This window comes from Danio aesculapii, chromosome 10, assembly GCF_903798145.1.
Source record: "Danio aesculapii chromosome 10, fDanAes4.1, whole genome shotgun sequence".
Taxonomy (NCBI): Eukaryota; Metazoa; Chordata; class Actinopteri; order Cypriniformes; family Danionidae; genus Danio; species Danio aesculapii.
The window spans coordinates 41,859,945-41,873,598 of NC_079444.1; the positions used below are offsets into that span (position 1 = coordinate 41,859,945).

At 35.9% G+C, this 13,654-nt stretch overlaps 1 protein-coding gene across 1 annotated transcript in view; it reads left to right on the top strand.

The window, feature by feature from the left end:
- The window catches only part of tmem120b (transmembrane protein 120B), a 32,303-nt gene extending 19,012 nt beyond the window's left edge, over positions 1–13,291 (top strand). The window contains exons 9-12 of the mRNA XM_056466525.1: positions 1,676–1,768; positions 1,865–1,929; positions 5,569–5,637; positions 8,690–13,291. Coding sequence (XP_056322500.1) covers positions 1,676–1,768; positions 1,865–1,929; positions 5,569–5,637; positions 8,690–8,803 — 341 coding nt within the window. The 3' untranslated portion in view covers positions 8,804–13,291. The remainder of the gene's footprint in view (positions 1–1,675; positions 1,769–1,864; positions 1,930–5,568; positions 5,638–8,689) is intronic.
- The last annotated feature ends 363 nt before the right edge of the window (positions 13,292–13,654 follow it).

Here is a 13,654-nt window from a genome sequence, read left to right on the forward strand (position 1 = left end):
GCTGAAAAATGCAGCTATATACATCAATAATAGGAACAAAAAAAACTCTATTTAAAGGGACAGTTCACCCAGAAACGACTGCATTCTTAAAGTTGTTTTAAAGTTTTCTCAGTTTCTTTCTTCTGTTGATCACAAAAGAAGATATTTTGAAGAATGTTGGAATAAGCAGCCATTACCATCTATATTATGGAAAGAAATACTATTTAAAGGGACAGTTCACCTAAAAATGAAAATATTTATGCTTCCTCAAGTGATTCCAAATCTTTTTTATCTTTGTTTCTTTTTGCTGTTGATCACAAAAGAAGATATTTTGAAGAATGTTGAAAAATGCAGCTATATACATCAATAGTAGAAACAAAAAAAAACACTATTTAAAGGCACAGTTCACCCAGAAACGACTGCATTCTTAAAGTTGTTTTAAACTTTTCTCAGTTTCTTTCTTCTGTTGATCACAAAAGAAGATATTTTAAAGAATGTTGGAAAAAGCAGCCATTAACATCAATATTATGGAAAGAAATACTATTTAAAGGGACAGTTCTCCTAGAAATGAAGATTTCCTCACTATTTATGCTTCATCAAGTGGTTCCAAATCTTTATGTTTATTTTTGCTGATGAACACAAAAGAAGATATTTTGAAGAATGCTGAAAAATGCAGCTATATACATCAATAGTAGGAACAAAAAAAGCACTATTTAAAGGGACAGTTCACCTAAAAACGACTGCATTCTAAAAAAGTTGTTTTAAACTTTTCTGAGTTTCTTCTGTTGATCACAAAAGAAGATGTTTATAAGAATGTTGGAAAAAGCAGCCATTACCATCAATATTATGGAAAGAAATACTGTTTAAAGGGACAGTTCACCTAAAAATGAAGATTTCCTCACTATTTATGCTTCCTCAAGTGATTCCAAATCTTTTTGTTTCTTTTTGCTGTCGAACACTAAAGAAGATGTTTTAAAGATGCCTGAAAGCCTGTAACTATTGACTTCCATTGTAGGAAAAAACTAATACTGTAAGTCAATGGTTACAGATTTCCATTTTACTTCAAAATATCTACTTTTATCTACAGAACAAAATAACGATGACAGAATTTTCATTTTTGGGTGAACTTCCCCTCCCTCACACAGAATGAATGTTTCCATTCCAATACACTACTTTTTCATAGTTATTATATATGTAAACATGCTCTCAATGGACGTTTGTAACCGCTAAGTAAGGCTATACTAAGTATGATAACTTTAAATACAGCAATAATATATTTGCATCCACACTGACGAACAATAGCGATTAGTTTATTTTTTGTTGATGCTTTTTAAGCTGTTTAGAAGTGTCTTGAAGAATATCTAGTCAATTATTTACTGTCATCATGGCAAAGATAAAATAAATCAGTTATTAGAGATGAGTTATTAAAACTATTATGATTAGAAATGTGTTGAAAATAAAATCTGCTCTCAGTTAAACAGAAATTGGGGGAAAAATATACAAGGGGGCTAATAATTCAGGGGGGCAAATAATTCTGACTTCAACAGTATATTGTTATCAGAATATGAGATGACATCTATCATAATATCAGATTAATATGATATCAGCCAGGCCTATTATCAGCTGTATATAGTTTTAATTCTACATTTCTATATTGTCATGCTTGAATGTGTGAGATTTGTTTTGTCTGTGGCAGGTTGTGTGCAGTTTCTTCAGTATTATTATCAGAGCGGCTGCTTGTATCGGTTACGGGCTCTGGGGGAAAGAAACCAGCTGGACCTGACAGTGGGTGAGAGTCCGGACGGAGTTGAATCATGGGAGAAGTGTTGATCTGTATGATATCAGAGCCCAGCTTGACTTCTCGTGTTTCTCTCTCTTCTTTCAGAGGGGTTTCAGTCCTGGATGTGGAGAGGCCTCACTTTCCTCCTTCCTTTTCTATTCTTCGGCCATGTGAGTGTTGCCTTTCATTTCCCGTGAATCTTTTCCTCGTGGAAATTTTCAATCTTATGCAACTTAAAGGGAAGGTCCACCCAAAAATTACGTTATTTACTTGCATTCTGAAAAAAAGTTTCTGTCTTCTGTTGAACACAAAGGAAGATATTTTGAAGAATGTTGGAAAAGAAGCAGCCATTGACATTAATAGTAGGACCAGTTCACCCAAAGATGACAATTTCCTCATCTTTTACTTGCATTCTGAAAAATTGGTTTTAAACTCTTATGACTTTCTTTCATCTGTTGAACACAAAAGAAGAGATTTTGAAGAATGTTGGAAAAAGCAGTCATTGACATCAAGAGTAGGAACAAAAAAAATACTAATGTAACAGTTCACCCAAAAATTTGTGCACACTCTAAAATTGGTTTTGAACTTGTATTAATTTCTTTCTTCTGTTGAAGACAAAAGTAGATATTTTGAAGAATGTTGGAAAAAAGCAGTCATTGACATCAATAGTAGGAACAAAAAACCCTATTTAAAGGGACGGCTTACCCAAAAATGACAATTTTCTCATTTACTCGATTTTCAAAAGTTGTTCTAAACTTGTATTAATTTTATCTGGCGAACACAAAAGAAGATATTTTGAAGAATGTTGGAAAAGCAGTCATTGACATCAATAGTAGCATCCAAAAAACCCTATTTAAAGGGATAGTTCACCCAGAAATTACAAGTTCCTCATTTCCTTGCATTCTAAAACAGTGGTTTTAAACTTTTATGAATAAGAAGATATTTTGTAGAATGTTGGGAAAAGAAGCAGTCATTGAAATCAATAGTAGGAACAAAAAATGCTATTTAAAGGGACAGTTCACCAAAAACACATTTGTGCGCACTTTAAAAAAAGTGGTTTTAAACTTGTATGAGATTTGTCTTCTGTTGAACACAAAAGAAGATATTTTGAAGAATGTTGGAAAAGAAGCAGCCATTGACATTAATAGTAGGACCAGTTCACCCAAAGATGACAATTTCCTCATCTTTTACTTGCATTCTGAAAAATTGGTTTTAAACTCTTATGAATTTCTTTCATCTGTTGAACACAAAAGAAGATATTTTGAAGAATGTTGGAAAAAGCAGTCATTTACATCAATAGTAGGAACAAAAAAAAAATACTAATGTAACAGTTCACCCAAAAATTAATTTGTGCACACTCTAAAATTGGTTTTGAACTTGTATTAATTTCTTTCTTCTGTTGAAGACAAAAGTAGATATTTTGAAGAATGTTGGAAAAAAGCAGTCATTGACATCAATAGTAGGAACAAAAAACCCTATTTAAAGGCACGGTTCACCCAAAAATGACAGTTTTCTCATTTACTCGATTTTTTAAAGTTGTTCTAAACTTGTATTAATTTTGTCTGTCGAACACAAAAGAAGATATTTTGAAGAATGTTGGAAAAGCAGTCATTGACATCAATAGTAGTATCCAAAAATCCCTATTTAAAGTGACAGTTCACCCAGAAATTACAAGTTCCTCATTTCCTTGCATTCTAAAACAGTGGTTTTAAACTTTTATGAATAAGAAGATATTTTGTAGAATGTTGGGAAAAGAAGCAGTCATTGACATTAATAGTAGGACCAGTTCACCCAAAAATGACAATTTCCTCATCTTTTACTTGCATTCTGAAAAATTGGTTTTAAACTCTTATGAATTTCTTTCATCTGTTGAACACAAAAGAAGATATTTTGAAGAATGTTGGAAAAAGCAGTCATTGACATCAATAGTAGTAACAAAAAAAATACTAATGTAACAGTTCACCCAAAAATTGTGAACACTCTAAAAAAAGTGGTTTTGAACTTGTTTTAATTTCTTTCTTCTGTTGAAAACAAAAGAAGATATTTTGAAGAATGTTGGAAAAGCAGTCATTGACATTAATAGTAGCATCCAAAAAACCCTATTTAAAGTGACAGTTCACCCAGAAATGACAAGTTTACTTGCATTCTAAAACAGTGGTTTTAAACGTTTATGAAAAAGAAGATATTTTGTAGAATGTTGGGAAAAGAAGCAGTCATTGAAATCAATAGTAGGAACAAAAAATGCTATTTAAAGGGACAGTTCACCAAAAACACATTTGTGCGCACTTTAAAAAAGTGGTTTTAAACTTGTATGAGATTTGTCTTCTGTTGAACACAAAAGAAGATATTTTGAAGAATGTTGGAAAAGAAGCAGTCATTGACAATAGTAGGAACCAAAAATACTTTTTTAAATGGACAGTTCATCCAAAAATTACAATTTGTTCATCATTTATTTGCAATCTAAACAGTGGTTTTAAACTTTTATGAATTTATTTCTTCCGTTGAACACAAAAGAAGATATTTTGAAGAATGCTGAAAAATGCAGCTATATACATCAATAGTAGGACAAAAAAAAACACTATTTAAAGGGACAGTTCACCCAGAAACGACTGCATTCTTAAAGTTGTTTTAAACTTTTCTCAGTTTCTTTCTTCTGTTGATCACAGAAGAAGATATTTTGAAGAATGTTGGAAAAAGCAGCCATTACCATCTATATTATGGAAAGAAATACTATTTAAAGGGACAGTTCACCTAAAAATGAAGATTTCCTCACTATTTATGCTTCTGTTCTGATTTATGTTTCTTTTTGCTGTCGAACACTAAAGAAGATGTTTTAAAGATGCCTGAAAGCCTGTAACTATTGACTTTCATTGTAGGAAAAAACTAATACTGTAAGTCAATGGTTACAGATTTCCATTTAACTTCAAAATATCTACTTTTATCCACAGAACAAAATAACGATGACAGAATTTTCATATTTGGGTGAACTTCCCCTCCCTCACACAGAATGAATGTTTCCATGCCAATACACTACTTTTTCATAGTTATTATATATGTAAACATGCTCTCAATGGACGTTTGTAACCGCTAAGTAAGGCCATACTAAGTATGATAACTATAAATACAGCAATAATAAACATTTGCATCCACACAGAGGAACAATAGCGATTAGTTTATTTTGTTGTTGATGCTTTTCTTATTGCATTACCCCCAGTAACCAGCAGATGTCCTCAGTGCGTTTCTAGCGCATTTGACCAGTGAATCCTGCTCATGTAATCTCATCTACTCCATTTTACTCTATCTAATCAAACAGTGAATTTAGGCTTTTACGCTCGTTTCTCTTGTCTTTTAAGTTGGTTTTTTTAAGATGCAGTATAAAGTTTGAGTAATGAATGACTGGAGTAATGATAATGAAAACTCCATTTTGACTGACAGGAATAAAATAAATGTTGTTGCATATTCACATAGAAAACTGTTCTCTTAAAGCAACACTCCACCTCTTTTTTGAAAAACAATGTAACTACAAAAAGCACAAGCTTTAAATATGATAAATTATTATTATTATTCATATTTTTTTATGAAATGCTAATGGTCTAATCCAATTCAATTCATTATGCTAAGCTAAGCTAAGCTAGAAGCAGCCCCATCAGAACAAGAAATCGGCTGAATGGATGAAGTCAGCAGTTTAACTCTAGGGGACTCTAGGAGAATTAAAAAAAAAGTTGGAGTGTTGCTTTAAATTGTAATAATATTCCAGAATATTACTGTATTTTAATTGAATTAAATCTGTTTTTGTGTCCTGTGCTCAGTTTTGGCAGCTCTACAACGCTGTGACTCTTTTCAGACTGTCTGCTCTCGACGACTGCAAGGAGTGGCAGGTGCTTTAATAGTGCTTTAATCATTGGGTTTACTAATTATTTGTTTCATCATGGTAAAATTGTCATTTATTATTAGTTTTAGTTAGTATTATTATTATCATTATCATTTATTACCATCATCATCATCATAAAGGTGAGATCATTAATAATAATTAATATTATTATTATTATCCTTATTAGTTTTAGTATTATCATTATAATTTATTACCATCATCATCATCATCATCATAAAGGTGAGATCATTAATAATAATTAATATTATTATTATTATCCTTATTAGTTTTAGTATTATCATTATAATTTATTACCATCATCATCATCATAAAGGTGAGATCATTAATAATAATTAATATTATTATTATTATCCTTATTAGTTTTAGTATTATCATTATAATTTATTACCATCATCATCATCATCATCATAAAGGTGAGATCATTAATAATAATTATTATTATTATCCTTATTAGTTTTAGTATTATCATTATAATTTATTACCATCATCATCATCATCATCATAAAGGTGAGATCATTAATAATAATTAATATTATTATTATTATCCTTATTAGTTTTAGTAAGTATTATCATCATAAAGCTACTATGCTATATTATTCAAGCAAATTATAGTTTAAAAATTACTTCATTATTATTGTTCATTTATACGTTTGCTGAAAATTAGAAATGAGTTTGGAAATAATTTTGAAACAAATCTTTGCCCTTAACAAACCAAATTAAATAGGTACAGTTGAAGTCAGAATTATTAGCCCCCTTTGAATTGTTTTTTCTCTTTTAAATATTTCCCAAATTATGTTTAACAGAGCAAGGAAATTTTCACAGTATGTCTGATAATATTTTTTCTTCTGGAGAAAGTCTTATTTGTTGTATTTTGGCTAGAATAAAAGCAGTTTTTAATTTTTTAAACCCATTTTAAGGTCAATATTATTAGCCCCTTTAAGCTATATTTTTTCCCGATAGTCTACAGAACAGACCATCATTATACAATAACCTAATTACCCTAGCCTGCCTAGTTAACCTATTTAACCTAATTAAGCCTTTAAATGTCACTTTAAGCTGTATAGAAGTGTCTTGATAAACATCTAGTCAAATATTATTTACGATTATCTTGGCAAAGATAAAAGAAATCAGTTATTAGAGATGAGTTATTAAAACTATTATGATTAGAAATGTGTTGACGAAATCTGCTCTCCACTAAACAGAAATAGAGTAAAAAAATTATACAGGGGGGCTAATAATTCTGACTTCAACTGTAGGCTAATGGTGTCTTCAGTGGAGTGAGTTTCCACCGTTTCCTTACTCCACCAAAGTAAAGGAGTAAAGTAAAGAGATAAAGTAAAGAGGCTGAATGGAGGAGGCTCGTTCTTTATCCTCGCGCTGCAGATGCTCTGTTTAACTGTTATTTCACTAGTGAAGTGTTCAGTTTCTCCTCATATAAAGTCGCCATGTAAAGAGCAAATGCGCCATGGCGCGACACCGCTGACTCTTAAAGGGAATGAGAGATGAGACTCTGATTGGTTTAATGCAGGTTATGCTCAAAACACACCCATAACTCTTTAAGACAATAAGCACAACCCTGTTAGACCATGCACCGCAGCACAGAGCGTATTTTTCTGTCCTTAAAATAGTGAAAGTGGATTCAGACACACCCTTAATGCTTTTGCACCATGAGCTTTAGACTTTGCGCCTAGATTTTTCAAATAGAGCCCAATATGTTGTGTATGTTTGTGTATGGTCGGAGGGGTCCAATTTCGCTGCATGTAACAGTGTTGTGAAAAAGGCTTAATCATCATAATATATGTGTGTGCTGTGTGTATTTACTGCTTATATAACTACACATGGTGGCGCAGTAGGTAGTGCTGTTGCCTCACAGCAAGAAGGTCGCTGGTTCGAGCCTGGGTCAGTTGCCGTTTCTGTGTGGAGTTTGCATGTTCTCCCTGTATTCGTTTGGGTTTCCCCCACAGTCCAAAGAAATGCAGTTCAGGTGAATTGGGAAGGTAAATTGTCCGTAGTGTTTGAGTGTGAGTGAGTGTGTATGGATGTTTCCCAGAGATGGGTTGCGGCTGGAAGGGCATCCGCTGCATAAAACATGTGCTGGATAAACTGGCAGTTCATTGCGCTGTGGCAACCCCACATTAATAAAAAGGGACTAAGCCGAAAAGAAAATGAATGAATGAATAACTACACATGGCTGCACGGTGGCGCAGTGGGTTGCACGATCGCCTCACAGCAAGAACGTCGCTGGTTCGAGCCCCGGCTGGGTCAGTTGGTATATCTGTGTGGAGTTTGCATGTTCTCCCCATGTTGGCGTGGGTTTCCTCTAGGTGCTCTGGTTTCCCCCACAAGTACAAAAACATGTGGTACTGGGGATTTGGGTAAGCTAAAATTGTCCGTAGTGTATGTGTGTGAATAAGTCTGTATGGCTGTTTCCCAGTGATGGGTTGCAGCTGGAAGGGTATCCACTGCGCAAAACATATACTGAATAAGTTGGCGGTTCATTCCACTGTGGCGACCCTGGATTAATAACTACTATGCCTGCATATATTCGATTTTTTTATTTATTTATATAATATATAAAATAAAATATATATGTATATGATACAAATTAGATATAAATTTAAATAATTATATATGAAAAAAATGTTTAGTATAGTTTTGTTTTTATGCATGTGTGTCTCACATATGTATATATAAATAATATAATAATAATAATAATAATAATAATAATAATAATAATAATATAACTGCACTTTATAACTTATACCTGTATCCTGCACTTGCTGCTATTGCACTGCTGGTTAGACCGAAACTGCATTTCGTTGCCTTGTACTTGTACATGTGTAATGACAATAAAGTTAAATCTAATCTAATCTAATCTAATAAATGTATAATACACAAACATATTATGTCAAAACAAACATTTTGGATGTGATTAACCTTTGTCCAGCACTAATTTTTACTTCTAATAATTCAGTCATTAATTATTGATTAATAGTTTGTTCAGTAAAATAATGCTCTGGAATGCTTGTGCCCTGCAGGTCTTCATGTTGGCCTTGACGTTTCTCGTGCTGTTCCTGGGAAATTTCCTCACGACTCTGAAAGTGGTCCATCAGAAGCTCCTGAAGAACAAAGACAAGGTGAAAAACAACTGAGTCTCTGCGTCAGACTCCGAGAACTGTAACTCGAAAGCGCACAAAACTCTTTCGTCCCTCCAGCGGTTTGAGGGAGATGTTGACGTCTCCTCCAACTCGTTTGGAGAATCAAGTTTCCGTGTCACGTCGCCCTGCATTCTGCCGTGTTGTTTTTGCTCTTTTTCACATCATCTCAAGCAACGTTTGGGATCAGAAACCACTGAATAACTTCAGACACTGTATACCCAATATGTGAGGATTGTTTCGTTCCTGTGCATGGATATGTTTACAAAACAAGCCACATTTATACTTTATGCATTGCAGCAGGAAGGCTGTAGAAGTGCACACTCTCAAAGGGATTCGTTATCGTTCTTAATAAAGCTGTTCATTAAAAACACTCGCATTTCAGCTGCAGCAGACGTTACATATTTGTGGGAAAGCATTGATACTTAATGCCACTTGAAGGGAAAGGTGTGTTTTGCACGTCGTGGCTTGTTAGTAGTTTCAGCAAGGCCAAATTCTTGAATTAAGGTCACATGATGGAAGTGAGGATTTGTGCTTTTAACAATGGCAATAAAGTAACACTTTCGTAATGCGATTGAATCAAAATTAGACCTCTTGTAATTGTCCACCATTTGTTTTATAGGAATAAACGTGTGACTTTATTTTAAAGAGCCTCTATTATGCATTATAAAAGGTCATATTTTGGTTTGGGGGTCTTCAACAACAGGCTGATCTTCATGCAAGGCCAAAAACACTTCCATTGTCTTATAAAATGCATTTATTTTTACCAAATTATTCCAACTACTCCCATATGATTTGTTCAGCGATTCATTTGTTCCCAAACCCCTCCTTAGCGCGATGTTAAACTGCGATGATTGGTCCAATAACCCAGTCTGTTGTGATTGGTCGACTGCTTTCAGCGCGAGACAGAGAGAATCAACATTGTTGAAGTAGTCAGAGTTCAGAGTGTATGTGTGAGCCCAGTGCAGGAGTGCATTAAAGCAGTGTTTCCCAACCCTATTCCTGGAGGCACACTGACAGTACATATTTTGGATGTCTCCCCTATCTGACCCATTAACTTCAGGTTTTAGAGTCTCTTCTGATGTTATGATGAGTTGATTCAGGTGTGTTTGATTAGGGAGAGGTTGAAAATGTGTACTGTTGGTGTGCCTTCAGGAACAGGGTTGGGAAACACTGCATTAAAGCATTGCAGTTAAACACCAGCATATTGCTCTATTCTTAACCACAACACACGTTCTGTATTAATCCACACAGTGGCGAAAGCTGAACTATTTTGACACTTGACCAGCGCACGTGTGTAGGAACAGCTGACAGTGGCCATAGAAATGAAAAACGGCAGAGGATCGCGAGCTCACAAACGTATTTAATCTATAAACAAAGCGACACACGTCGTATCTTCAACGTGGCTTTAGACGCGATATGAGGATATAAAGAGTTAACCAAATACAGTACAAGCCGCACGGAGATCAAAACACAATTAAATACATATTTTGCAAGCTTTCACTTTACTTTGCACGGTGGTTTGCCATCTCCAGGTTGGAGGAGAGTCTTTACCCCAGGTGGAGGAGTTGAAGTATCTTGGGGTTTTGTTCACGAGTTCAATTCAATTCACCTTTATTTGTATAGCGCTTTTACAAAAGAGACAAAGCTTTCGATTTAGCGGTCAATCTGCGTTCCTACTCTCACCTATGATCATGAGCTTTGGATCATGACCGAAAGGACAAGATCTCGGATACAAGCGACCAAAATGAGTTTCCTTCACAGGGTGGCAGGGCGCACTCTTATAGATAGGATGAAGAGCTCTGTCACCCGGGAGGAGCTCGGAGTAGAGCCGCTGCTCCTCCACATCGAGAGAAGTCAGCTGAGGTGGCTTAAGGATCTGTTTCGGATGCCTCCTGGACGCCTACCTAGGGAGGTGTTCCAAGAATGTCCCACCGGGAGGAGGCCTCGTGGAAGACCCAGGACACGCTGGAGGGATATGTCTCTCGGCTGACCTGAAAACACTTCGGGATCCCCCCGGTGGAACTGGAGAAGGTGTTTGCTGATAGGGAAGTCTGGGGTTCTCTCCGAAGACTGTTGCCCCTGCAACCCGGCTTGGAATAAGCAGTTGAAAATGAACGAATGAATGAATGAATGAATGAACTTTGTAAGCTAGAGAAAACAAGATCACAACCATTTTAATCACACTTACTTACACTTGTGAAATGGAGGAAGAAACTGATCCATGAATTGTGTATTGATAAAGTTCCTGTCAAGCTCTGACAAAGTCCCATACATCAGCAGTCTTTTCTGATCCTTTTTAACAAACGGCCAACGATTCCCTCATTGCAGGTGGATTATTGCATTCATCTCCAGAACATTCACTCATTCACTAATATTTACTCATCTTCAGTCTTGATCAGTCCCACACACACCTGCACTCTGCTAGGGTTTGAAGGGAAAGGCGCGTTCACATTTTACCGGCTCCGGCACTACATATTTGGCAATGTCGCGTATCAACGTTGCTACGGGCAGGCAAAAGATCCGAACACAAAACGAATCATTCAGTCAACTCTTTCCTTGAAGAATCAATAGTTTTAAACACTGTGCACTTTCAGATTTAACCCTCAGCTGGATGTTTTCATTCACTTAGAGCTGTGTTACTGCATAGAAGGTCATTTTCAAAAACCCATAATAGGGGCTCTTTAAATGCAAGTAGCAGCTAAATGCTAACCTGCATTATGTTAATGAAAGCTCTTTTAAGATTATATATATAAACCGGTATGTGTTTCTGTGTTGCTCATTTTCCATCAGGGACTTTTTTTGCTGACAAGACCTTTCCATGCGAGTTTACAGAGGCAAAGTTTGTTTGTTGGCTGATTTATTTGCCTTAAGCTCTCTTTTACACCTCCCACATGAAGAAATACTATAGTAATTTGTAGTAAACACTGTATTGTTTTTCAACCATACTTTAGTATCGGCCGTAAGTGCGCTTGATTGTTTACTTGTGTTGCCTATGGCAGAAATGACTAGGAATAATAAACGGCAGAAACCGGTCAAACTACTCGCTCTACAAACAAGTGTGTTCATGAATATACATATAAAGAAGAATAATATCATAAGGAAATGTCAGTTTGCAACTTCAAGCAGTAGAACGAGCTGTTTTAATGTCTAAAAATCAATGGGAGTGAATAAGACTGAAAGTCTCGCGCCCAAAAGGTTCCAACGGCTGCGTACTTGAATTTGAATCTGTTGTGGAAATTCTATAGTTGCCATGGTAACACAACAACCATAGTAATATAAACAAAAATAGTTTGCTACAGCTACACTCACCGGCCACTTTATTAGGTATACATTACTAGTAGCCGGTTGGACCCCCTTGTTCAGAGACGCTTTTCTGCAGATCTCGGTTGTAACGAGTGGTTATTTACAGCTGGAACCAGTCTGGCCATTCTCCTCTGACCTCTGGCATCAACATCCCTAAACCAGGCAGGTCAAGCTGGTTTTAGCTGGATTTTGCTGGTCATTTTCCAGCTTGACCAGCTAAGACCAGTCTGGAAATGGCCAAAACCCCTCTAAAACCAGGCTGGTCAACCAGCTAAAACCAGCCAACCAGCCTAGGCTGGTTTAAGCTGGATTTTTCAGCAGGGAAGGTATTTGCGCACACAGAACTGCGCAACAGAATAAATTGGCCGGTGAGTGTATATGGGTATATTATACTACAACACACCACAAAACTAAAGTATACTATAGTATTTATACACTTTCTCAGTTAATACAACAGTATGCTGGAGTTGTAAATACTTCAGTATAATACACTTTAGTTCAAAAAGAGGTAGCGCTGTCGCTTCAGCACGAAGGTCGCTGGTTCGAGCCTCAGCTGGGTCAGTTGGCATTTTTGTGTGGAGTTTGCATGTTCTCTCCGTGTTGGCGTGGGTTTCCTCCACAAGTCCAGACACATGCACTATAGGTGAACTGAACAAGCTAAATTGTCTGTAGTGAATGAGGGTGTATGGGTGTGATGCGTTGCAGCTGGAAGGGCATCCGTTGCGTAAAACATGTGCCGGATAAGTGGGCGGTTCATTCCACTGTGGCGATCCCTGATTAATGAAGGGACTAAGCCGAAAAGAAAATGAATGAATGAATGAGTATGGTTCAAAATGCTTGTATTTAATATAAATTACTATAGTAATTTTTTCACGTGGTTTAGTTTAATCTGGAAGTGTTATGAGTTGTTTGGAAATTCAGCGGCTCAGCGAATTGCAACTGAAAGCTGTATCTAAAGGGATTTCTCATGTTGGGAAATGCTTTATTGCACAGTTAAACCACTGCGTAAATGTTTTTAAGTGTTTGTGTTGAGCGAAATTACTGCACTTTTTGTGTTTGAACGCAAAATAAGCCTTCAGACTGGAGGGAAAAGGTTTCCAAAGGACCGATTAGATAACAGCCTGGATTTTTATTCTCTTTCTGTTACTGTAGAGCCAATAAAAACAAACTTGCAATTAATCTGCGTGGAAAATCAGTGTTGTTTACACCTTCTCCACCAGAGGGCGCGAGTGTGCAGCATATAAATGTGGTAGAAATAAATGGTGATTATGCTTATTTTTTATTTGTTTATCATTCAGAACATGATGGATATAACATGTTTCACGGTTTAAATACAACATTAATGCTACCTGATGAATTAAACTGATCTAGATGTCGTGCAAAAACACTGACAGACATGCTCTCTAAACATCAGTGGAGGCCGCCCTCGACGGCTCATCCAATCAGAATCTTCATCTGCCTGTCATTCATTTTGCGTTCATGGCTGCGTTTGAAAAAATAGGCCTGCGATTGAAGTTTGAGAAACAGATAGTTTTGTAAATA